The 23,242-nt window shown below is 53.1% G+C and overlaps 7 protein-coding genes across 7 annotated transcripts; 6 read left to right on the forward strand and 1 right to left on the reverse strand.

Moving 5' to 3' along the window:
* Positions 1–35: 35 nt before the first annotated feature.
* Positions 36–1,547, forward strand: BDP55DRAFT_651656 (ribonuclease HII). The gene has a single exon (XM_060574070.1). The coding sequence runs from the start codon at positions 263–265 to the stop codon at positions 1,313–1,315; it is 1,053 nt and encodes a 350-aa protein (XP_060433498.1). The 5' UTR covers positions 36–262; the 3' UTR covers positions 1,316–1,547.
* A 1,167-nt stretch (positions 1,548–2,714) lies between these two features.
* On the forward strand, positions 2,715–3,530 carry BDP55DRAFT_651657 (uncharacterized protein). The gene has a single exon (XM_060574071.1). The coding sequence runs from the start codon at positions 2,894–2,896 to the stop codon at positions 3,392–3,394; it is 501 nt and encodes a 166-aa protein (XP_060433499.1). The 5' UTR covers positions 2,715–2,893; the 3' UTR covers positions 3,395–3,530.
* Positions 3,531–6,799: 3,269 nt separating this feature from the next.
* Positions 6,800–9,007, forward strand: BDP55DRAFT_725226 (hsp70-like protein; the record flags this gene model as incomplete). The annotated part of the gene is made up of 4 exons (XM_060578987.1): positions 6,800–6,849; positions 6,959–7,039; positions 7,131–7,429; positions 7,479–9,007. 4 exons carry the CDS (start codon positions 6,800–6,802, stop codon positions 9,005–9,007), a joined length of 1,959 nt encoding a protein of 652 aa, XP_060433500.1.
* Positions 9,008–9,342: 335 nt separating this feature from the next.
* Positions 9,343–10,074, reverse strand: BDP55DRAFT_628354 (uncharacterized protein; the record flags this gene model as incomplete). The annotated part of the gene is made up of 1 exon (XM_060571890.1): positions 9,343–10,074. The coding sequence occupies one exon, from the start codon at positions 10,072–10,074 to the stop codon at positions 9,343–9,345; it is 732 nt and encodes a 243-aa protein (XP_060433501.1).
* Positions 10,075–10,327: 253 nt separating this feature from the next.
* BDP55DRAFT_379990 (RNA12 protein-domain-containing protein) lies at positions 10,328–13,797 on the forward strand. Its single transcript, XM_060567147.1, has 3 exons — positions 10,328–11,019; positions 11,073–11,321; positions 11,420–13,797. The coding sequence occupies exons 1-3, from the start codon at positions 10,581–10,583 to the stop codon at positions 13,528–13,530; spliced, it is 2,799 nt and encodes a 932-aa protein (XP_060433502.1). The 5' UTR covers positions 10,328–10,580; the 3' UTR covers positions 13,531–13,797.
* Positions 13,798–17,260: 3,463 nt separating this feature from the next.
* On the forward strand, positions 17,261–19,660 carry BDP55DRAFT_725229 (uncharacterized protein; the record flags this gene model as incomplete). The annotated part of the gene is made up of 8 exons (XM_060578988.1): positions 17,261–17,295; positions 17,347–17,427; positions 17,486–17,849; positions 17,940–18,222; positions 18,294–18,636; positions 18,707–18,753; positions 18,814–19,092; positions 19,155–19,660. 8 exons carry the CDS (start codon positions 17,261–17,263, stop codon positions 19,658–19,660), a joined length of 1,938 nt encoding a protein of 645 aa, XP_060433503.1.
* A 527-nt stretch (positions 19,661–20,187) lies between these two features.
* BDP55DRAFT_628357 (uncharacterized protein) lies at positions 20,188–20,881 on the forward strand (the record flags this gene model as incomplete). The annotated part of the gene is made up of 3 exons (XM_060571891.1): positions 20,188–20,225; positions 20,315–20,744; positions 20,795–20,881. 3 exons carry the CDS (start codon positions 20,188–20,190, stop codon positions 20,879–20,881), a joined length of 555 nt encoding a protein of 184 aa, XP_060433504.1.
* Between the last annotated feature and the right edge of the window lie 2,361 nt (positions 20,882–23,242).

The raw sequence follows: 23,242 nt of genomic DNA on the forward strand, positions 1-23,242 counted from the left end.
CTAGCCAACAAGAATTCCCAGTCCCCCCAAGTCCCCCCAAGTCCAAGTCAACTTGTAAACTATCAATTTTGATTTTGACAGTCTCAACTATTTTGGTTTTCCAGCTCGGAGTTTGGAAATAGACGGATTGCAATTGATTCTCACAAGATACCCAAACGACGACATACCCCTATACGCCGTTGCTCCTCTACCTTATAACTCGATACTGAGAACCAAGACAAATCCAGTTTACTCTCAACCCATCTCCAGCTCACCAGTCATAATGGAAGACTCTCCAATGGTCGAGGACGTTGCCCTCGAGACTCCAGTCCCGGGTGCCTTTGTTCCCCCTTCTATCAACGAAGAGGCCATTCTCTCAGGCGACTCATACACATACTTCTCCCCAGTTCCCTCAACACTTCTCCCGCCAACCTCAGCAACAAAACCTAGCACATCTGACGATTCAGTTTCACTAGCAGCGCCCGGCACTCCAGTCTGCCTGGGTGTCGATGAGGCCGGCCGCGGGCCGGTCTTGGGACCTATGGTGTATGGTGTCTTCTACCTACCTATTCCTCTCTCGGACCCCTTACTCCGTGAGACCCACCACTTTGACGACTCCAAAGTGCTCACACCAGCCGTCCGCTCACAACTCATGACGGCTCTATGTACGCCAGGCTCCGACCTGGCCGAGACTTGCGGCTTCGCCATCTCAGCTCTTAGCGCCCGCGATATCTCATCAGGCATGATGCGCCCAGTGGCCAACTACAACCTCAACGCTCAGGCTATGGACGCCACCGTCGACTTGATCAAGGGTGTCTTTGCCCAGGGCGTCAACATTCAGGAGATTTACGTAGATACTGTCGGTCAGCCCGCCGCCTACCAAGCCAAGCTCCAGCGGTTCTTTCCCGCAACAAAGATTACAGTCGCGAAGAAGGCAGATAGTCTCTACCCTTGTGTATCGGCCGCATCTGTAGGCGCAAAGGTCACTCGTGACGTTGCACTCGAGGTTCTTTACAAGGGGCGAGCCCCTGACGCTGCGGCAGAGGGAGAGGAGGGCATGGCTTGGGGTTCGGGATACCCATCAGATGGACGATGTGTGTCATGGATGAGGTCTAATATGCACCCAGTGTTTGGATGGGGGCCTGAATGCCGGTTCAGCTGGGGCACGGCCAAGGACATGCTCGATGCCAAGGGAAACCCCAAGGTGGACTGGCCAGTCGAAGAAGATGGCGATACCGCGCGGATGACAGACTACTTCGCGTCGGGGAACAGGGATGAAGACGGTGATGAGTTGGGAACTTGGTTTGGGAAGCCGGCTGGCTTGGAGGCGTTTTAGTTCGGTGGTTTAGACTGGGATTGTACAATATGTGTTCCACTATTGAAAACCGCTCTGGAGGTGTAAAGACGTACCGTTGCCTACCTTGGGCTGTCCATGGGTATGAGCGGCGATGTCTGAATAGGCATCAGGGACCAACGATGGTTTGCTCGCGTGTAAACCTCATCAATATTGTCAATAGGCAATACTTTACCCTTGTGATACTTCCTTATGTCTTTGAAGTAGAAGTCGGCAACTGTTCTGTCACATTACTTCAAGGAGGTGATCGGGAGATGTCGTACAGTCCCCGGCCGTGTCTGGTGAGCATCATGAACAACCCCATTGTCCACCTGGTATGGCATCTCCATGATTCCGGAGTCGGTAAACGGCTACGAGCCAGTACTTTGCATTCACCCACCTTTTCTGAAGTGTCTTTGCCGGTCATGTTACACGGTTCCTCCCATTCAGTGACATATCGGTGTAACACCTTGCCATATTGTCAACTTCACTTGCAGTCGATACAATGTTCTTGTACTCTGCTCATCTACTCGTTTTGACGATGGACATACGTAATCTTTGAACAATACCTATGATCAGTGTCGTTCTGAAGGATAACAAGATCCGTGACACGGGTTTCTTCGTGCCACATGGTCGCAGCTTCCTTCGGCTACTTTCAATTATGCAGTAAACAGATTTGTCTGGGATTTCCATCACCAGTATTGCTCATCCATGAAAGCACACAGTGCCTACTGTATTCATCATCAATCACATTTGAGTTCGTCAGAAATATGGCAAAGCTTCTGGTCAGCTGGGAAAAAAACCTATCATTTGACCAGAAGCTTTTTGTTGATACGGCCGTTGTTAGGTACATGTACCTTCAGTTGAATGTTAGCATTTTCTGTGCTTGTTTGATGAACTCCATACGTTTGACACATGTGACAAGTGATGTTCGCCCCAGCTCCTGAAATGTCTATTTACGGCCTTCACCGTAGAAGCATACAGTCCACTAGGTGAGATTAAACCCTTCTCTCTAAATCGGTCATTTAACTACGACAGGTTTACAGGAGGTCTTTAACTCAGTCATTAGAAAATGAGGCCACACAAGCCATGGAGTCAGGATTGCGATGGCTTTCGAGTGTTCCCCTGCCCACAAAAGGGACATTTGAAGGTGGCGGTAAACTAGCATAACGTGACGTCCGTTACTTCAAGTGTTGTGGCCCACGTTAAATATTTATGTGACACACATTCATTTGATAAAGATGGGAAGTACGGAGTCTGAATAGACCTACGTGAGACGAAGTCATCGAGCTGGAAAGGCACTGTTCATGCACAAAGAGCTTCACAGGCAGGGGGGGGGGGGGTGAAGAAACGCAGGTTCGAACCCACACGAGACTTTGACGGAGTCAAGCTGAAGTGAATACTCAAGCTATTTAATTACATGTAATCTGTCCAGATTTAATTCTAGCAGACGTGTTCACCCTCCACTTACTAACGTTTTTGATATTGCCAATACGCTCCTCTCAAAAATATACCTAAACAAGGTTATACGTTGCCTCACTTCCGCGCTTAACTCAGAAATACTGCCTTACCGCAAGCTTCATGATGTCTTTTCCTGATACCACTGTCAGAGCCAGAATCAGCAAAGACTGGATCCCATTCGAAGATCCGCAAACTAGGGGCATCGAAGATTATCCCTGGGACAAGCTGGCGCAGGGCACTGACGGAATCATTCGGGATCCTGCCGAAAAGATATACGACCGCTATCTGTGGTTCGAGGTTTACGGCCGCGAGGACTTTGCCTGGGGTCTTCATTGCAACCCCCAAAAGTTCAAGGATCGTCTCATCGTTCCCGAAAGGTACCTTGAGATAGGCCCTCGCTTGGCGTCATGTTCCTGCAAGGAACTTGATAAGTCGGCCCCTGTTTTAAATGCCGACAAAACCATCGAGAAACCGTTTGAACGCCTTCTCGTCACGTTCTTCAAGTCGTGCGAATCTCAGAACCATGCGTTAGGTCTTGCCGGGGTTAGTCTTCGACAGCTTGACATGTTGAAGAAACCGGGGGAAATTGCGAGCATTGCGAAGAAAATGGTTCAAGGTTAGTGAACAAAGTCCTTTATTACGAGAACATGAAATGTCGAGAGTAACCCTAGGCTTCGAGAATATGGGAACTCTTGATTTGTTTCGCGACAGCATGCCCAGCCTCAAGGACATCAAATCGAAGGTTACCGAGTACAATAAACTCTCTGCTGAAGAGAGAGATGACCTAGACACCAAATGTATGCTTTATATCACTGTCTATCACGGAGAGGACGAAGTTTTTCCGTACAATTTCACAGCCCATTGCTATTGGAAGATGAGCAAGGAGGGATCGAAATACGTGGAAAGTCAACGACAGAAAATCGAATCCACGTTGCCATCTAGATATTCAGTCAACCACTACGAGTATATGAAGAACTTCCTCAAGGAACCCAACAGAAAGTGGGCGATTTACCCCATCGCCAAGATGGAGAAGCCTAATCTCTCTGAGGGCCCGGCATGGCATACCTGGGCGGAACAGGCAATCATTGCCCTATACGATGCCTATCATCCAGGTATGCGAGACATGTCTTGGGAAGGCTTGAATAACCCCGCCACTTGTTTGCCCGGTCACGTCGCTAGTATCCTTACAAGAATCGCCGGCTCAATAACGGCATCTAGGGCATTTGCTTCATTCGCGAGACCCAATTTCGCTATTCTCTTCGACTCGGAGAGTGGTCTCAATTGGAACAGTCCAGTCTTGGAGTTGTATCGTACCAGAAACGGTCTCTGGACTGGACCCGAAAAAATTCGTCATGTTTTGACTGGGCCCCAAAGAGACCGTCTTGGGCCTCAAGTTGATTGCTGGCTCTACAAGGGACCGCCGTGCAGAGTGGAAGACAACGGCGACCCCAGAGATCCCAACAGGCTTGCCGTCACTTTTTTCACACGTAAAACGCCACAAGGCGTTTACACGGAAGACGCCACTCAGGCGCTCCGCCTTCCTCTGAGTGGAAATGCTGGGGGATCTGACTGGGGGGTCAGAGAGGGCGACTACGTAATTCCCGCAGTCGAGATCGCTATGTCGAGTACGCGCCATCCTTATTCATACGAGGACTTTCTCCGCGTCGGTCCATACGACACCTTCTTGGAAATGCTCAAAGTCGCCTATCGCATCGAGTATACGAATTCAGACGGGAATCTCGAGACCAGGTACTTGACACAGGAAACAACAGCGCACTTACCAAATGGAAATTGGGCCCAGGCGATGTCCGTCCTCGCGACATTTGTCAATGACTGGCGGGGTGTCCCCAAAGGTGTCCCGAGTCCCCTCATAGACAAATGGCAGATCAGGCTCCGCAAAGTTGAACCAGTCTTCTTTACAGAGAGCCATAATGCTGAGATCCCCAAGAAGATAGACCAGGACCGGCCCGAATTGCTCCCCGATGCGGAAATGAAGAAATATCGTGACGGGACTTATAATTTCAATGAAGCTGATTGGTATTCCACGGACAAGGCAAACTGGCAGAAGCCGGTCGTCATCAAGAGCAACAACATTGACGATGTTGCTTCTCAAGCTGCAGAGGCTGCTGGTCACAAGGAGAAAGTTGGCAACGGAAATGTCAAGTGCAAGGAGATGGGCCGTTTCCTTTACGATTCAACAACGGCCCTTGATCCCGAGGAGGGGCTCTAGGGCGGACTAGGGGACCTGGGAGATGGACAACGTCTTTCTCCCGATACCTAGCCACCTTGGAATTTTCTATGGATGATTTCCGTACTTCGCTCGCAGGGGGTTTCGCGATGTCCTAGTTCTCAGTCACTTTCAATTTACCATGCTGAGATATACGCTTAACACGAATGTTTCGTCAAGTCTTGTGGCATAGGAGATCCAGTATTTTTGAGCGCCTTGATTTTCAAGTGAAATGGATTCAAAAGACCATATTTAATCAACCGATATCGCTGCCGCCGCTGCCTTCCTCAATGTCGTCGACACCGATCCTGACACCATTTTGTCTTGGAGTTCCGATCCGGATCCGAGGCCCACTTATTGCGGGCTTCTTGTATAGCTAAGGCCGACCGGCCGGGGCCGAGCATGTGGAGTCACTTCCGATTGTCGCAGAATTTAAGTAAGGTACCTACCTACCTGCCTATCTTGCAATTCCCGCCAGTATCGGAGGGATTTCTATCTTTGTCTCCATCCTTGGTTGCTTAGTCGTTGTTGGGAACTACTGTCCGTGGAAGCATCGGGTACGAATACGCACCGAGAGATTGCGAGGCAGAATGACAGAGGGGACAATAGTAAGAAGAGGGATAGGAGGAATGGGAGGAACAGAAGTAGAAAAACCCGCAATGGTGGGTTTCATTGGGCTGCCATGGCAACAAAGGCTGCCCTTTGCGCACCTGCATGCAATGCTCACCACCTCACACCCACCAATCCTAAGAATAGTTGCCTAGTTGCGATAGCAGCCTGATTTCCAACGTCAATTCGCTTTGCCTAGCTGTGGCAGTTTGCCTGAACGTTCATCTCAATGCTGTACCTAGTCCCTTGTGTCCCCTCCTCACCTTTGCCGCCGCATTTCTTGGTGCTCCCAACCCAACTGACATTGATTCCGGTTGCTTAAGGTGTCTGACTAAGGTCCAGACTGGAGAATCGAGATGGTTGTGGTGGATAATAGATGCTTCATGAAGGGTCTCTGGAGCCTGGGTCCTGTCGCTGGGCCACATAGCTGGGCCACGCAGTGGCCCAGTCTGGATGATATCACCTCACCAGCGATGGAAATTCTTTTTTCTGGAGCGGTGTGGATTCTTGGACGAGAGGGGAAAAGTAGAGGGTACCTACACAGACCAGTTTTAAGGCGTGCATGGGAGCCAAGCTAGGGTACTGCAACAAGGGGCGCAAACGGACTGCCCCTCCATAGACTTCATGGAAGGTTATGATGTCAGCGAATCGCCTTTCGCAGAATCTTTCGAAAGTCGTTGAAATCGCCTTGGGGAATTGCCTCGAATCCAGGAAAATTGGAAACCTTGCCTCCTGGAGAGGCTGAAAAGGCCCTAGTCTCGAATTAATCCTTGTATGGGTTGGTAGAAAATTTCAGGCGTGTTCGAGAGGTTCCTGGAAGCGTCTCCAGCTGGGCCGCAGCGATGGTGGTACCCCACCAATTGAGGGCGGGTGGAAGAGGAAAGAACCATTTCGAATTTTTGCGGGGCACTGAGTCGCTCCTGTCTCCTACCTGCCTCGTACCTTTTAAGAATCCAAACACCAACCTTTCGCATCTCCTGTCTTTTCGTTCTTCACGAAAACCAATTTCCTTCTTAATACCCATCAACAATCAGAAGTGTCCAGCGCATTTCTTTTTTCACCGAATTCTTGATCGCTGATATCAACTCTACCGGAATACACCTTCTCCCGGTTACGCGCAGAAGATACCCCTCCTTCAACACGCAAACTCACAAAACACCACAACTCTTCCACACATCACAACCGTCACAATGGCTTCCGGAGGCAAGGCTGTCGGTATCGACTTGGGTACTACCTACTCGTACGTTGCTCCTTCTTTCCTGTCCTCTTCCCCCTCCCTGGTGCGCCTTCTCGCCGCCCAATTCTCACCAACACACAACACGATCACAACATATACTAACAACATCTAGATGTGTCGCATACTACTCCAACGACAAGATTGAAATCATTGCAAACGACCAGGGAAACCGCACCACACCTAGTTTTGTTGGGTACGTGAAAACTTCCACGTCGATTTCGACTTTTCACGTCGTTTTCGGCGTTTCCAGTGTTTGAAAACCATTTTTGCTAACTTGTGAATAGTTTCACCGACACTGAGCGTCTGATCGGAGATGCGGCCAAGAACCAGGTCGCAATGAACCCCCACAACACGGTCTTCGATGCCAAGCGTCTCATTGGCCGCAAGTTCCAGGACTCCGAGGTCCAGGCTGATATGAAGCACTTCCCCTTCAAGGTCATTGAGAAGGGTGGCAAGCCCAACATCGAGGTGGAGTTCAAGGGCGAGACCAAGACCTTCACTCCCGAGGAGATCTCCGCCATGGTCCTGACCAAGATGCGCGAGACTGCCGAGTCTTTCCTCGGTGGCCAGGTCAACAACGCTGGTAAGTACTCATACATCCCGAATCTCTCAAGACATACTAACAAACACAGTCGTCACTGTCCCTGCCTACTTCAACGACTCCCAGCGTCAAGCTACCAAGGACGCAGGTCTCATTGCCGGCCTCAACGTCCTTCGTATCATCAACGAGCCTACCGCCGCTGCCATTGCCTACGGTCTTGACAAGAAGGCCGAGGGCGAGCGCAACGTTCTCATCTTCGATCTTGGTGGTGGTACTTTCGATGTGTCTCTTCTGACCATTGAGGAGGGCATTTTCGAGGTCAAGTCCACCGCTGGTGACACTCACTTGGGTGGTGAGGACTTTGACAACCGTCTCGTCAACCACTTCGTCAACGAGTTCAAGCGCAAGCACAAGAAGGACCTGTCCTCCAACGCCCGCGCCCTGCGCCGTCTTCGCACCGCTTGCGAGCGTGCCAAGCGCACTCTGTCCTCGTCTGCCCAGACCTCCATCGAAATCGACTCCCTGTTCGAGGGTATCGACTTCTACACCTCCATCACCCGTGCTCGCTTCGAGGAGCTTTGCCAGGACCTGTTCCGCTCTACCATCCAGCCCGTCGACCGTGTCCTTACCGACGCCAAGGTCGACAAGTCCCAGGTCCACGAGATCGTCCTGGTCGGAGGTTCCACCCGTATCCCCCGTGTCCAGAAGCTCATCTCCGACTACTTCAACGGCAAGGAGCCCAACAAGTCCATCAACCCCGATGAGGCTGTTGCCTACGGTGCCGCTGTCCAGGCCGCCATTCTGTCCGGTGATACCTCCTCCAAGAGCACCAATGAGATCCTTCTTCTCGACGTCGCTCCTCTGTCCCTCGGTATTGAGACTGCTGGTGGCATGATGACCAAGCTCATTCCCCGCAACACCACCATCCCTACCAAGAAGTCCGAGGTCTTCTCCACCTTCTCTGACAACCAGCCCGGTGTCCTCATCCAGGTCTACGAGGGTGAGCGCCAGCGCACCAAGGACAACAACCTTCTCGGCAAGTTCGAGCTTACCGGCATTCCCCCCGCCCCCCGCGGTGTTCCCCAGATTGAGGTCACCTTCGACCTTGACGCCAACGGAATCATGAACGTCTCCGCCGTCGAGAAGGGTACCGGCAAGTCCAACAAGATTGTCATCACCAACGACAAGGGCCGCCTTTCTAAGGAGGACATTGAGCGCATGCTTGCTGAGGCCGAGAAGTTCAAGGATGAGGATGAGGCCGAGGCCCAGCGTGTCTCTGCCAAGAACGGCCTCGAGTCTTACGCCTACTCCCTCCGCAACACCCTCAGCGACTCCAAGGTCGATGAGAAGCTTGAGGCTGACGACAAGGAGAAGCTCAAGACTGAGATCGACACCATTGTCACCTGGCTCGACGAGAACCAGCAGGCCACTCGCGAAGAGTACGAGGAGCGCCAGAAGGAGCTTGAGGGCATTGCCAACCCCATCATGATGAAGTTCTACGGCTCTGCTGGCGGTCCCCCCGGTGCTGGTGGCGCCCCTGGCGGCTTCCCCGGTGCTCCCGGCGGCGGTGCTCCCCCCGGCAACCACGACGACGGCCCTACCGTCGAGGAGGTTGACTAAATTGATACCCTTGATGAATTCTTTCCTTAGAGTCCGAGTCATGGGTGTGGCGCCGCATCGGCTGCTACTGGGTTTCACGACTAGACTTTTGCTTTCTTTGCATTTATGAAATCACGACGGGAAAAGCACGGTTATGGGTCAGAGATGTATTCTAGCTAGACTCCGCGGTTTAGGAAGTCTAATACAAAACAGTCAAAAATAACTTGTTCGCACAATCATTGTGATGTGATATGATGTACTCTCATAATTGTGCTCATGGAAAAGTTTGCAGTAGGGTCAAGAACCTCACTTTGCCTGACGTCCAAAAGGAGAGACGAGTTCTATTTGTACAATAATCATGCCACTGCTTCGATGCCAAGTCCCTGCCTAATCTGTTTGCGCCTCTCAATCTCCATCCTCTGCCAGTCCTCGTCATTAATTGTGGGTTCTTCCAGACTCTCCGTAAATGCCGTGCCTGGTGGGACCTTCGTGGTCCTTGCTTGCCAGACGTCCTCGCTGCTCGGCTTGCCATCTCCATACTTCTCAAACTCTTTCTGGCGATAGTGATCTCTTATGGCATCCTCCTTCATCTTCCCCGTGTAACTCTTGATTCTCATACAGAACCAAAAGTCCTCCCAGTGTTCGCTGCAAGAGCGCATCGTTCCGTATCGGTAAATGCTATTCCACTGGCCGCCAACGGACTGGCAGTGAAAGGCCATGTCAAAAGCCTGGCGGCAAGACATATTTGTCGGTAGGGTAGACTCGGCCACAGGGTTATCAGAAGGTGGCGTGATCGCTCGGTTGCTCGTTTGAGAGGGTGAATCGGGTGATGATTTGAGGGAGAACCATGACGAAGAAGACGATGATGGTTTGGATGGTGTAGAGGATGCTTGTGCTGGCGCAGGCGCCTTCTCTTCTGGCTGACTACCCGATTCGTTCTGGAAGAGGGCGAGGAACTTTGCAATCTCGGGATCGATCTCGGAATCGGTCGATTTATTCGAGGGTGGCGGGGTAGACGCGGGAGCCTGTGAAGCTTGTCCCGGAGCGGGAGTCTTGGGGGGAGATGGTGAAGCCCAGAGCCAGCCCATTTTGAAGAGTTTCCGATACTAAACAACAGACAGAGTAATGATTCGAGTAACGTCCCAAGGTGATATCGTCTTGGGTATGTCGGGCGCAGTCGAAAATGAGGGGAAGTCGGCAACCATTACCATCAATGACCTCCAAGACACCGCGTCTTAGCCAATGAGTGGTTGCATGATTTTTGCCGTAGCTGCGCGTGCTCTGGTGGGGCGTCGTCGGTTCGGATAAGATATCGTCCGTTTCGAAACTTAAGGTTACGGGGCGCTCTGGACCGAGCGGGCCTTCCAAGTGGGGCCGCAGAGCGTGACATCATCCCACGCGAACATCGGGGTTTTCTCGTGAAGAAGGAGCTAAGCAGCTCTGGTAAGGTGAGGTGAGGCAGGAAGGGCTAAGGTAGCTTGCCTTGATTCTCTTCCATTGCCTTCCATCCAGCTGTTCCCAACGTCCCGTCTACAAACTCAATCCCACCGTCGCTTGCCAAAGCAACATGTGAGTCTGCAACCACATCCATCCAATGTTACCTACCAGAGCGCTGCTTCGCTCCGGCACGAGGCCTGCGCCTCGGCTGCAGATGAGATGGGGCCCGCCCCGGCCATTTACTCAACCCCAGCGACATGGAGCTATCGTGCGCGCCGCGTCCAAAGTATGGGAGAGCACCGTCACCGGCGAAGAGAAATCTGGGCACATCGCTACTTCGGAGAGCGAATCAATTCTCTTCTTTGACAGTAAGATACCTGATCACCCCTTCCCTCGGCAGGGTTGTTCCTGCGTCTTACCCAGGACCTCACGTCCTGGGTTTGGTCCATATCCTCTCCTCATTTATCCTCCAGGCATCGAGTATCATATCGATGCCCTTTACTGTCTCCATTTTCCTCGTCAACCACTTCCCCTGCCCTATTCGCACTCACGATCTTGTCCACAACATCCCACCACCCTTGTGCTCCTTATCCAATGTCCATCTCAGCCAACGCTCGCTCGAGAAAGTAACACTGACAACAGCTGGTAGACCTCTTTCCTCTCAAGCTCACCTACCTACTCCGGCGATCATGGCAGTCAGACCGTGACCTGACCGACCTTCTTAAGCGCTTCGATAGCTCTGGCGGAGGCCTTGGCACCGACCCAATCAACCTGGTCAAACGAGCGATCCCCAGCGACCTCCCAATCAAAGTCACAGAGATCCTACCACGACTCAAGGACGGAGGAGCTTTTGTAAAATTCAGCCATGGCTCCGACGTTGTACCGAGAGATATCGAGAGTGAGTCTGCACCTCGTTCTAGTCTGCAGTGACTTTTTCGTCGCTGTCTAAACTGGGTCTCCTCATCTCTTGTAAATGCGCGGCTAACAACTCCTAAGCATCCCTCGCACGCTCGCTCGAAAAGCATCCCCTTAGACCATGGTTTAACCCTTTTCGTGGGGTTCAGGCAGGACTCGTCAAGGGAGTTCCATGGCTAGAAGACCTCTATCGGTTTCCTAAAAGCCGCGTCAAGGTCGAATTCACAGGAAAAGATGCTGGCGGCGAGGCCGTCGAACTCTCACAGGAGACTCTCTACAGTCTGTTCCGCAGATACGGAAAAATTGCCGAGATAACATCACAACCCTCCGACTCGAAGATCCTCCCAAAGTACGCATACATCGACTTTGCGCGCGTTCGCGATGCCATCATGGCGAGAAATTGTCTCCATGGATTCCTTGTCGACGAGGGTCTCGGTGGCGGAAAGATCGGTACAAGGCTTCGCCTTTCTTATGAGCAAAAGGTCAAACCGCACAACATCTGGAACTGGCTCACTAGCCATCCCAGGGTGGTAATTCCTGTCGTTGCCGCCCTTCTCGCTGCCATCACAGTGGCTATCTTCGACCCCATACGTGAATTCTTCGTCAAGGCACACATCCAACACTCTTTCCGGTTGACCAACAACAAATTCTACCGATGGATCAAGAGCCAGACTTCCGACATTTTCTCCTCATTTGGACACAAGAAGGCCGACAAGGCCGGGTTCAGTGCAGTTTGGCAGCATCGCCGAGACCTCATTGAACAGATTCAGACCTGGCTCCTCGAGAGCTCCGACACCTTTATCGTTGTTCAAGGTCCCCGAGGTTCCGGCAAAAAGGAGCTCGTTCTGGACCAGTCACTCAAGGGTAGGAAAAATGTTTTGGTCATCGATTGCAAGCCAGTTATCGAGGCAAGGGGCGAAAGTGGGACTATCAAACACCTGGCCGCCGCTGTGGGCTACAAACCGATCTTCGCTTTCTTGAACAGCATGAGCAGCATGATCGACTTGGCAGTTCAGAGCACAACTGGAGTCAAGGCTGGCTTTTCCGAGACACTGGAGTCGCAGGTAGTCAAAATCCTTCACACAACGGCCGAGGCCCTGAAGGAGGTCTCACTCGCCGGACGCGACAAGGATGGTAAGGACGGGGACCTTTCAGATGACGCCTACCTGGAGGCTCGTCCGGATAAGCGGGCCGTTGTGGTCATTGACAATTTCTTGCACAAGAACGAAGGCTCGGCCCTAGTCTACGACAAGGTTGCGGAATGGGCTGCGGCCATGGTTCAGAACAACGTCGCCCACGTTATCTTCTTGACGGACGACACCTCTTACTCAAAGTCACTGTCAAAGGCAATGCCGGACCGCGTTTTCCGACAAGCTGCTTTGGGTGATCTCTCCCTCGATGTTGCCAAGAAATTCATCATCAGCCGTCTGGAAGAGGACGAAATCGAAAAGGTCCGAGAGCAGTCCAAGGATGCAGAGGAGAAGAAGGACAAAACTGAGCAACACCAAAAACCCGATCTATCAGAGCTGGACTCGGCAATTGGAATCCTTGGCGGCCGTCTCACAGATCTCGAATACCTTGCAAGACGCTTGAAGGGCGGCCAGAGCCCACAGCGGGCCATTGAGGATATCATCAACCAGAGCGCCACTGAAATCGTCAAGATGTATCTTTTGGGCGGTAGGGATACTGTGGAGGGAAAGAAATGGTCCACCGAGCAGGCATGGTACTTAATCAAGGCTCTTGCCTCTCACGATGCTCTTCGATATAACGAGGTTCTTCTGTCCGATACATTCGCCTCTTCCACCACCCCCGGCGCTGCGAACGGCGAGTCGGCCTTGGAAGGGCTCACCAACGCGGAGCTCGTTACGGTGGAGACCTACAACGGCCGGCCGCAAACGATTCGCCCCGGAAAGCCGATGTATCAAGCAGCATTCAGTCTTTTGCTCGACGACCGTGTTCTTAGGGCCAAGATGGACCTGGCTCTTCTGAAAGAGCTGACCAAAGTTGAGGCCAAGGTCATCGAGAAGGCCGAAGGGGAGCTGGCTCTGCTGGGTAGCCTGCCAAAGCAGCCTGCTCAGACAGGGTCTCGAGTGTCGTACCTGCTCGAAAAGCTCGAGGGAAGCCAAGTCAAGATCACAAAGTATGAGAAGGAAATCGCAGCGCTCAAGACAGTTCTCAAGCACAACTACTGAGGCCTTTCTTGTTTGGGAGCTCATGCTCTGTATCAAAACTTGGCAGAGAATGACCGAAGGCGATATACGGTGGTCGATACCCTTCTCAATATTATAATTATAACAAGTCACCCAACATCAATCAAGCCCAAGCCTGTCAAAACCTCACCCGTCCTTATTGATAACGCCGTTCTGGCATCGTCGTCAGCATACCTACCATACCACCCGAGTCTAGCTACCCAAGGTAGGCGGGAGACGTTGTGGGCGAATGTGTCATAAGTATGAAAACACAAGTCAGGGGCCTTCAAAGCTCGCCGCAAAACGAGGCGCACCAAGTTCCTTTTCGAGTTATGACTTGAAAAATGTTGAGGATGCTTATGTGCATGCGCTAGCGCATCGCCTGTACCCTATGACAGGTACTCCGATGCTGCATCTTTCCATATTCTGTTAACTGCCTCTTCCAATGACAACCTAAATGTTTAGTGAAGAAACCCATGCCGACCACTTTGACTTGCAATGCCGAGGTGGTAATCAATGACACTTGTCGTCGTGGTTTTAGTGGGCCTCGGAGTCCTGGAACTTGCGGCCAATGAGACGCTTGGCATCGAAGACCATGGTGTTGTGGGGGTTCATCGCGACCCGGTCTTTGGTGGCATCTCCAATTAGACAGGTGCTCGTGATGCTCAGTGTCGGTGAAACCAGCTGCAAAAAAGTTAGTAAAATTGTTCTAGAGAATGACGGGGAAATCGTGCAAGATACCAAAGCTCGGAGTTGGCAAAAAGCCCCAAAAAAATCGCCTGGCCGGAGGCCATGGCTACTCGAGCAACTTCGAAGAGAGTGAGAAGCATTTGATTGGCGTGAGCTACTGATCAAGGTAGAACCCGACTTGCGACAAAATCGAGAACCCTCTGGCGGAACCATTTACCAGTGGTTCGAATATACAGCACTGCAGGGCCAGTCAAGACTCCTCAAAGTAGACCATGCGATACCTTACCACTACAACATCTGACTGTCTAAGGATTGAAGACAGGATATTAGACTCCGCATCGTCTCCGCCTGCTGAAGGTTCCACCGCGAAGGTGGAGGTGGACAAACGCCTCCACGGTCTTTTGGAGAAGCGCATAGAAAAACGCCTGCCCCGCTGGGTTCGTTGGGGGTCCCTTGGAAAATGAGCATCTTACTGGTTGACAGTCCTCCGTACAGTAGGTAACCGTATCATCTCTTCCTCACTTTATCCAGGACGACACGACTCAGACCTTACCTATTGACCGGGAAGTTGGCCGAAGGACACAAAGGTGCAAACCCTGATGACAAGGTCATGTGCTTGCGGTGCCATCAGTCAGTCATCAAGCAATCAAGTATACTCCTCTGGAAAGCTGCATTCCCTCCTCCAACCAGGATGCAGCAGCGATCATCGGCCGATACCCCAATGCGACAACCCAAGCTTTTGCGGGCGACGATACAAGCATTTTTAGAGGGCTGGGCATTTTCTCGGCAATTCTGGGCATTGCGGGCGGCTCTTCAGCACGATTTCTTGGCTACGACTCTGCCCGACGACACCTCATCAATTTTCGATTCATAATTCAACAACACCTCAGTAATTTTCGCATGTCCAAAATGCACTGCTGCTTCGCATAGCAGATGTGCGGCCTTTTTTCCAACTTGTCGGTATTATGAAGCTCCGGAGACGGATGTCCTATCCATGCATCGCCCACACCATTTTATACGAGCCGTAGCCGACTTGGCCCGACCTTTTCCTCTGTGCCTTCGTACCATGGCACCATGTCTGAGTACCTAAAAAGCCGTTCAGTTGGTTTCCAAGTGGAGATGCCGTTGACTGGTCTGCCATAAAGACCAATGGCAAGCATACCGCCTCCGGACAATGACGTCTTCATGCGGGCGTCGAAATGAGGAGTTGATTTATCCTGGTCAAGCTTGCTCGCTCTTGTGCACTCTTCTTTTCCAACCAGCTCTGGGTACGGGGAACGCATTTTCGGCGCTCCAAACCCCGCAAACCTGGAGTCAAGGTAGCGTACCCGGTATTTTTCCTGTCACTTCTAGGTTCTCGGAGCGCAAGCAGAAAAATGCAATGGCGGCTTCACATCACGGTTGCAGAAGTTACGAGCACTGTGAAATCGATTGCGACGTCAATCCCGCCGTTCTTGGCGCACTCAAGGCGATGTCTTGTTCTGTCTTGGCCTTTCCCAAATTCCCCGAGATAAGTGGCGGCGTCTCCAAGCCTCCAACGTCAAAAACCACAAACGATCCCGCCCTCGAAGCGTTTCCCCCCGGTCGATAGCCTACCACAGAAACGGCGCTACTCTCCAAACATAGTGGGATCGGCAGCTGGGTGGCATCTCATCTGACGACGCCATTCCCGTCTTGCGCCGCAAAGTAGCTCGCCCGCTCGTTTGCCTTGCATGTATACGCCAGGGGCAAATCAGACGGTCGAGCTTCCTCGGGTAGGCTTTGAGTCTTGCACTCAAATGTACTTCTGACGGTATCTGTCTGACGGGGTCCCCCGTTTTGATTACGTCCTGTCTCGAGTGGCCAGGGTTCCTGTCCTTATCTCTTGCAACACGGACGTTCCCACACAACGTGTGTTGCGTGTGCCAGCGCTCAACGGCTGGGACGTGCTTTTCCTGGGGGAGAACGTGAAGAGAAAGGTCAATCTGGGGAAAACCCATAGGTTTGGACTGAAGATACGACTAAATAGCAACGGACCGTCAGAACCATGAATCCGTTCCGTCAAAAAAACGGGACCGTTAACAGCCAAGGCTGATCCGAAGGGACTTAATTAGCTTTTGCTTTCAACTTTGCTGCCTGCGGCGTTCAGCAGCCGGTATCATTCTGTGCCGATCTCTGCCCAATTCCTACAAAACAGAGGAGCGCTACCAAGGCGCCGGGCTTTGGTCCGCAGAACTCAACCTGAATGACAGCCACTGCCAGTGGAGATCTCAAAATGTCGCGCAACCCAGATGCGCCCCTGCGGAGCATCGTTACATCTCCTTTGACCGGCAGTCCAATGAGACTCGGGGATCTAGATGATGGGCCATGCAAGGCCGAACTCGCGAACCATGTAGTCTGGTCTGCTCTCCGCTGCCATGGCCAGATGAAGAGAGAGCCGCCACTGTTACGGTACCCAGCCGTGCCATTACTCTACCACACTACCTACCCGTGCCATACCATACACCACGCGCGCGTGAGGGGGAGTTATCTGCTCCATGGTCCATCTGAACAATGGCGACCATCTCCCTGCCCCCCAAACCCCAGCGAATCCACTTTGAAAGGCTTGGGCTTTCCCCATGGGTCGCCCCATTGTGGATCTATCTCTGTATGCTCGCACGCCGTGGTCCAGTCCATTGACATGAGAGGAGAGAGGGAGAGGGGAACAAAGGTGGTCTACCTAGTCGCGTTGACAGACCGTTCTTACCTTGCGGGGGAAGGTGGTTGCGCCGGTCTGGTCTCCTTGAACCTTACGTAGAGGTTGGGATGAGGTTTCGTCTGTGGGTGAGATACAAATACCAGGCAATGCCCATCCCATGCTTTCTCGGTTTCCCCTCCTCTCGTCCGAGCCTTGTCTTTGGTGTTGGACGATCACTCTCAGATCCAAAGCGCATTCCTTCGTAGAGACTTGACTGTCATCTCGCGATAGATCAAGAGGATAAAGCTAGAAGCATTGGACACTCTCACATCAGCTAAGAGACTATTCAAGCATTGAGTCGCCGATAGCACTCAGCGCGCCGCAACAATGGCGGACGACAAACACAATGACGGAGCCGCGGTGTAAGCATCACGCTTCAACATCAATCTTCAATCTCGGACTAACACTCTCAGCTCGGGCGACTTTTCGAACATGGAAAAAGCCCGTCGCGGATCCCAAGCAACAGTAGACCTCAACGACAACGTCGACGCAAAGTCCGTTCTTCTCCTCCTCCAATCCCTCACTAGGACGCCAACTAACACCGCCAAACAGAATCAGGAACCCCCTCCTCGGCATAACCCGCGCCGAGCTCCTCCGCGACGTCGAAGCCTTCGCCCAAGACAAGGGTCTGCAAGAGTACATTCCCGTACTGAAAAAGGGCGCCCTCGTCGCCCAGGACCCGACGGGCTACGAGGAAATTGACGGCCCCGAGGCCCTCGACGCTACCGAGATTCAAGTCCTCCGCGACGAGGTCGAGCACAAGTGGCGCATCCCCAAGATTCTCTACCTCACCATCATCACCTGCTCTATTGGTGCTGCCGTCCAGGGATGGGATCAGACGGGTAGCAACGGCGCGAATCTGTCCTTTCCTACGGTGTTTGGGATTGGGGGTACTTCGCATCATGATACTCTTCTCGTACGTTCTCACTTATACACTCACTCTCACTCACGGTTCATCCCCGACATGTGACGAGCTTCATTTTCTCCGAATACTGACACTTATCAGGTCGGCCTCGTCAACGCGGCACCTTACATCGGCAGCGCCCTCATCGGCTGCTGGCTCTCGGACCCGCTCAACAACTTCTTTGGCCGCCGCGGCGCAATCTTCTTCGCCGCCAACTTTTGCCTCTGGCCCGTCATCGGGAGCGCCTTCTCCCAGACCTGGCCGCAGCTGCTCGGCTGCCGTGTCCTCCTCGGCATCGGCATGGGAGCGAAAGCCAGCACGGTGCCCATCTTTGCCGCTGAGAACTCGCCCGCGCCGATCCGCGGTGCTCTTGTCATGACATGGCGTGAGTAGAACCCCCCCCATTGAAGTTGATTTTCACTCAGATCTCACATGTACTGACCGTTCCGTCAACAGAACTCTGGACAGCCTTCGGAATCGCAGCCGGAACGGCAGCTAACCTCGCCGTCGCCAAGACCGGCGCCATCGCATGGCGACTCCAGCTCGGGTCCGCCTTCATCCCCGCGCTTCCCCTTGTGCTGCTCATCTACATCTGCCCGGAATCCCCGCGCTGGTACATCAAGAAGAACCGGTTCCCCGAGGCCATGAAGTCGCTCCTGCGGCTGCGCAACCACCCGATCCAGGCGGCGCGCGACATCTACTACATCCACACGCAGCTCCAGGTCGAGGCCGAGATTGTCGGGCGGTCCAACTATGCGAAGCGCTTTGTGGAGTTGTTTACTATCCCCCGTATTCGACGGTGAGTGACTTCCCTCATTTGAGACGAAGAGGTGGTGAGATGAGTATCACGACTGACTTTTGTAATGTAGTGCCACATTGGCTTCCTTCACAGTCATGATTGCCCAGCAGATGTGTGGTACGTCAACCCCTTCTTCCTCTCCCTCATATATCTAGCCAATGCTCACAAAAACGACAGGAATCAACATCATTGCATTCTACTCGAGCACAATCTTCAAGGAGGCCGGCACATCAGAGTACAACGCCCTCCTAGCCTCCTTCGGCTTCGGCATGGTCAACTTCATCTTCGCCTGGCCCGCCATCTGGACAATCGATACCTTTGGCCGCCGCTCCCTCCTGCTCTTCACCTTCCCCCAGATGGCGTGGACGCTCCTCGCCGCCGGCCTCTGCACGCTCATCCCAGGTACCGGAGGCGCTCACCTGGGACTTGTAGCTTTGTTTGTCTACCTCTTTGCCGGTATGTCATTCTCACTCTGCATGTGAAGTTATCAAGACGAGAGAAATACTAACGCCCCACAGCTTTCTACTCCCCCGGCGAAGGTCCCGTCCCCTTCACCTACTCCGCCGAAGTCTTCCCCCTCTCCCACCGCGAAGTAGGCATGTCCTGGGCCGTAGCAACCTGCCTCTTCTGGGCCGCCGTCCTCTCCATCAGCTTCCCCATCATGTTGGCAGACCTCGGCGTCGTCGGTTCCTTCAGCTTCTACGCGGGTCTCAACGTCGTCGCCCTCGTCATGATCTTCTTCTGGCTTCCGGAAACCAAACAGCGCACCCTCGAGGAGCTCGACTACGTCTTCGCCGTGCCCACGCGCGTCTTCATGCGCTACCAGTTTACGCAGGCGCTTCCGTACTGGTTCAAGCGATGGGTTCTTTTCCAGAAGAATGCCACGCTGGAGCCGTTGTACAAGTTTGACCTCACGCACGAGGATCACCACGGGAGCAGCGAGACGTACGAGAAGACGCAGGTTGAGCAGCGGGATCAGAAGAGGAGTGGCTCTGCTACTGGCGTAGACGTCACTGCCTCGTAAAGATGCCGAGGTAGATCTGTAGACGAAGGCTTAGACTAACGCGGGGGGGGGCTGCACTGACTGGGCCTGGGAGCCGTTGGACCGTGGACGTTGAGAATGGGGACTTTGATACCAAATGAGGCTGAGCTAAAAGGGAGGAAGAGCATGGGAAGTTGACGGCGTGTAATACACACGCGCGCCTACGTAATCACCGTCGTCGAGTTTGCTCCGTTGACTCGGAGAATTTTGTTCTGTAGACAAGGGGAGGGGGGCGGCTGAATGGGCTGCCCGCCCACAACCCGTAATCGAAACACATCACGAAAGCACCGGAACACATCCCGATGATGCCACTTTGAGTGCTCCCCTCCCTCTGTAGCGTAGTCTGTAGAGAATGACTGCCGATTGTGTAAAGAGCCCCTCCAATTTTCACGATTCATGACAAACAACATTCTTTACCACAAAAGATTTTCCAACCACCTGTCCACGTATCCCGCCACCAGCCCGGCCCGCTTGACGCAGGAAGGTCGGAGGGGGTGGTTGAGAAAAAAATGTCTCTTGACGAATCTGGCTCAGGGGCGGCAAGGCGGTAAGAGTTCTTCGGAGGTCTCAGTGATCTTCTCAGACGGCGCGAGAGACGGCGGCTTTTCTAAATGGGTCCTCGGATCCCCCTGGTAGCGGGGGGCGCGTTCAATTGACGTATGCACCCCGACTCTCCGAGTCCTTCTCCCGGGACGACGACACCAAGTGCGGAAGAACGCGTGGGAAGGGATTATTTTCTTGGGAATTGTCGTACACGGAAAAGCGCTCTCAGCCCTTGGCACGAGGGCAACGGCAGCTAGGCGTGCTAAGCCATCCAAGGGCTCGTGAAGACTTTCCCGAACTGTCCGCCGCGAGCAGTGATCCGAATCGAGATTCTTCTCCCGCCGCTCTCGTGTTGAGTCTAGCGTCAAACCTAACAATGCAGACTGAGGCGATCGATTATGAAAGATTTTCGCAACACACGGGCTGTAGATCCGATCCAACCTCCGACACGCAGATTCAAGTCGTCGAGAATGTGAGACGCGGCACCGCTTGTGCTACAGGAATTCAGAAAGGGGATAGAACCGTAAGAGGCATATTGCAGTGTTGAAAGTCACATGAAACACATACTTGAAGAGCAAAAAGAAAGAATGCGCAAACAGGCCACCTCGTAATCTCGTGTGGAATAGAGTTCCTCGTCCGCGGACCGTGCCTCTTGCCTGAGAACGTGACGAGAGATCGTGTTACACCGCCGCAACCTCAGAACCTTTAGCACTTGCTTTTTCAGGTACCCGCGTTTTCGAGGGCCTGAGGTGTGCGAGGTGTGTCTCTGACGATCACCTCGGGCTGAAAACCGTTCTTGGGAAAACAAGAGGAACCGTGAGGGAGTCGGTTGTGTCATTGGTCGCCACTGGCGCGAATCGCAATGAAGCCAACGTCGGACTAGGCTGGCGCCGTTGAGGACGCCGGCTGCTGGGCTGCCGCGAGCCGCGGACGGGGCGGCTGGTTGGTCGGGCTTCGAAAAGGGCTAGTGAAGAAGAGCTGGCAACAGGGAGGGCGACTGACAGGCCACCGAGTGGGCACATCCCGTACATGGTAGATGAGTGGCCGACCATGTGGCCTTTGACATTGCGAGAAAAAACCTTGAAGCTCGCCTACGAGTCGAGGCCTGTGGTGATTGTTAAAACCAGAGCGGAAATTGAATTGACTTCCTGATCAATGGGTGCAAGATTGAGTGGCCTGTCGAAGCAGGGACCCATGGGCAGGCCCAGACCGAAGAGACTTGAACGCGCGGTGCAAGCCAGCTTCTGTCACAGTTTGTCTCTCTCTTGTCCTTGTAGGGCTCCGCTAGAACGCAGGGGGCGGGGATGGGGGGGAGGAGAGCTGGGAGACTGGAGACTGGGACTCGAAAAGGAGGAGACTGGAGACAAGATGCGGCGGACGACGAATGAATGGGTGGGCGGGTGGCCTTTGGTGCTAGCGAGAATTGTGTAAAGGTAGAAACGAAACAGAGACGACGTCGGCTTGTGGGAAGGCTGAAAAAAGGACGAAAGTGGTCTGGTGTTTTGGTGTGATTCTGTAACTATGAACGGCATTGATGGCCTGGTGTGACGGGCTGGTCCGGCGGGGGTTCGTCGTTGTCTTTTTGGGCCCTTGGGGAATCTTGGAGGGTTGCAACATGGGAAGGGGGACCATGCCAAGAGGGGTGAGTCTCCAGATGGGTCGGAAGGGACGTGAGGGAGACGACACCCACAGTCTAGAGAGGAGAAATCGGTTCCAAGAGGTTGGATGATGGGCGAAGAGCTAAAGATGGATCAATTAATGGGTGAGTGGGTTTGACAATCGTCAAGCGGCGGATGGATGATGCTTCCAGCGACTGTCAAACGCAAACATGTGCCGGCGCGGACGGTGGGGGATAGTTGGATGAATGAATGGGTGAATGGAAGGGTGATGCCTCTCTCGATCCCGAAAGAGGAAAAAAAAAAAAAAAAACTCCTTGCTCGTATTACACCAAAGACCGTGATGGGGTGGAGACGAATAATTGGGGTGATTTTTGAATGTTATTCCTGGATCGCGATACGGCAGTGGCAGTGACAGTACCTAAGGTACGGATGCAGAGTACATGGAGAGAGTGCCACTGGCGCAATGGAAGACGGCAACCTGGCGCGGCGGCTGGCGGCTGACCGGCGAGATCTGCGGAATTTACTGAGTGCTGACAGAACGTGGAAGGCACGCCGCACAAGGAAAGCACCGCAGCGAAGTGTTCTCAAAAGGGTCAGCACCTCTGTGATCCACGCAAGGAGATGTAAAAGGTTAAGCTTCTAACACTCCACTGATGTGGGAACACAATGGAGTGATAGTCGGCCATCTCTCGCAAATCGAGCAACTAACAACAGGCGACTCGTCAGCTGGGTGGACCTGGGTCAATTGATACCACAGATCTTGCCATTGGACGCGTGAACCGGGCAGCTTCCCTGATTACTCCGTGGGAACTGCAACGCCAACCAGGGCAGGGACCAACAATGCTCCAGTATGAGGTGGAAGGCGCAGACCTTGACCCCAGAGAGCAGCGCTGGGAACTGCTTGGAGGATGGAACCCGAGGACCCCAGAATGGCATACACTACTTGTACTCCGTAGCGACTCTGAGGTGGGAGGGACCCTTTCCACCTGGCAGTGGGCACCAAGGTCGACCCTTTCCCACGCACACTGGCTCAGCCCACCCCAAGGTCTCAAATGACTCCAAAACAGTCACCGGGGCCTTCAGACTGCCGGTACTGACGCTGCCCTAGAAGGATATGTGACGATATTAAGGAACAAGAAACCGAATGAAGGGTGCTCGCATGGCAACATGGGGTTACAACTTACACATTGTAATCTCACCAAAATGTGCAATCTCACTCTCGTGCAGCAACACATGCAAATACACCGAGGCAGTAGCCAATCGAGTGGCGACGAAGGAACATCGAGCTTCACTCACTCGTAAGCGGTTCTGCGGCACGTCTGATGTGCGGCACTCGGACAATCAACTCGAGGAACCTTGAATTGCACTAGGGAACTCTCAGTGCAACCTTTTGATAGCACTT

The sequence above is a fragment of the Colletotrichum godetiae genome, assembly GCF_030913485.1.
Source record: "Colletotrichum godetiae strain CBS 193.32 chromosome Unknown BDP55scaffold_7, whole genome shotgun sequence".
Classification (NCBI taxonomy): domain Eukaryota; kingdom Fungi; phylum Ascomycota; class Sordariomycetes; order Glomerellales; family Glomerellaceae; genus Colletotrichum; species Colletotrichum godetiae.

What these genes read in the sequence shown, in the direction of transcription:
- BDP55DRAFT_651656 (XM_060574070.1), top strand. Translation starts at nt 263, where the DNA reads ATGGAAGACTCTCCAATGGTCGAGGACGTTGCCCTCGAGACTCCAGTC.
- BDP55DRAFT_651657 (XM_060574071.1), top strand. Translation starts at nt 2,894, where the DNA reads ATGATGTCTTTTCCTGATACCACTGTCAGAGCCAGAATCAGCAAAGAC.
- BDP55DRAFT_379990 (XM_060567147.1), top strand. Translation starts at nt 10,581, where the DNA reads ATGTTACCTACCAGAGCGCTGCTTCGCTCCGGCACGAGGCCTGCGCCT. An exon ending in CCTTGTGCTCCTTATCCAAT is followed by an intron (nt 11,020 to 11,072) that starts GTCCATCTCAGC and finishes AACAGCTGGTAG; the next exon opens with ACCTCTTTCCTCTCAAGCTC. An exon ending in TGTACCGAGAGATATCGAGA is followed by an intron (nt 11,322 to 11,419) that starts GTGAGTCTGCAC and finishes ACAACTCCTAAG; the next exon opens with CATCCCTCGCACGCTCGCTC.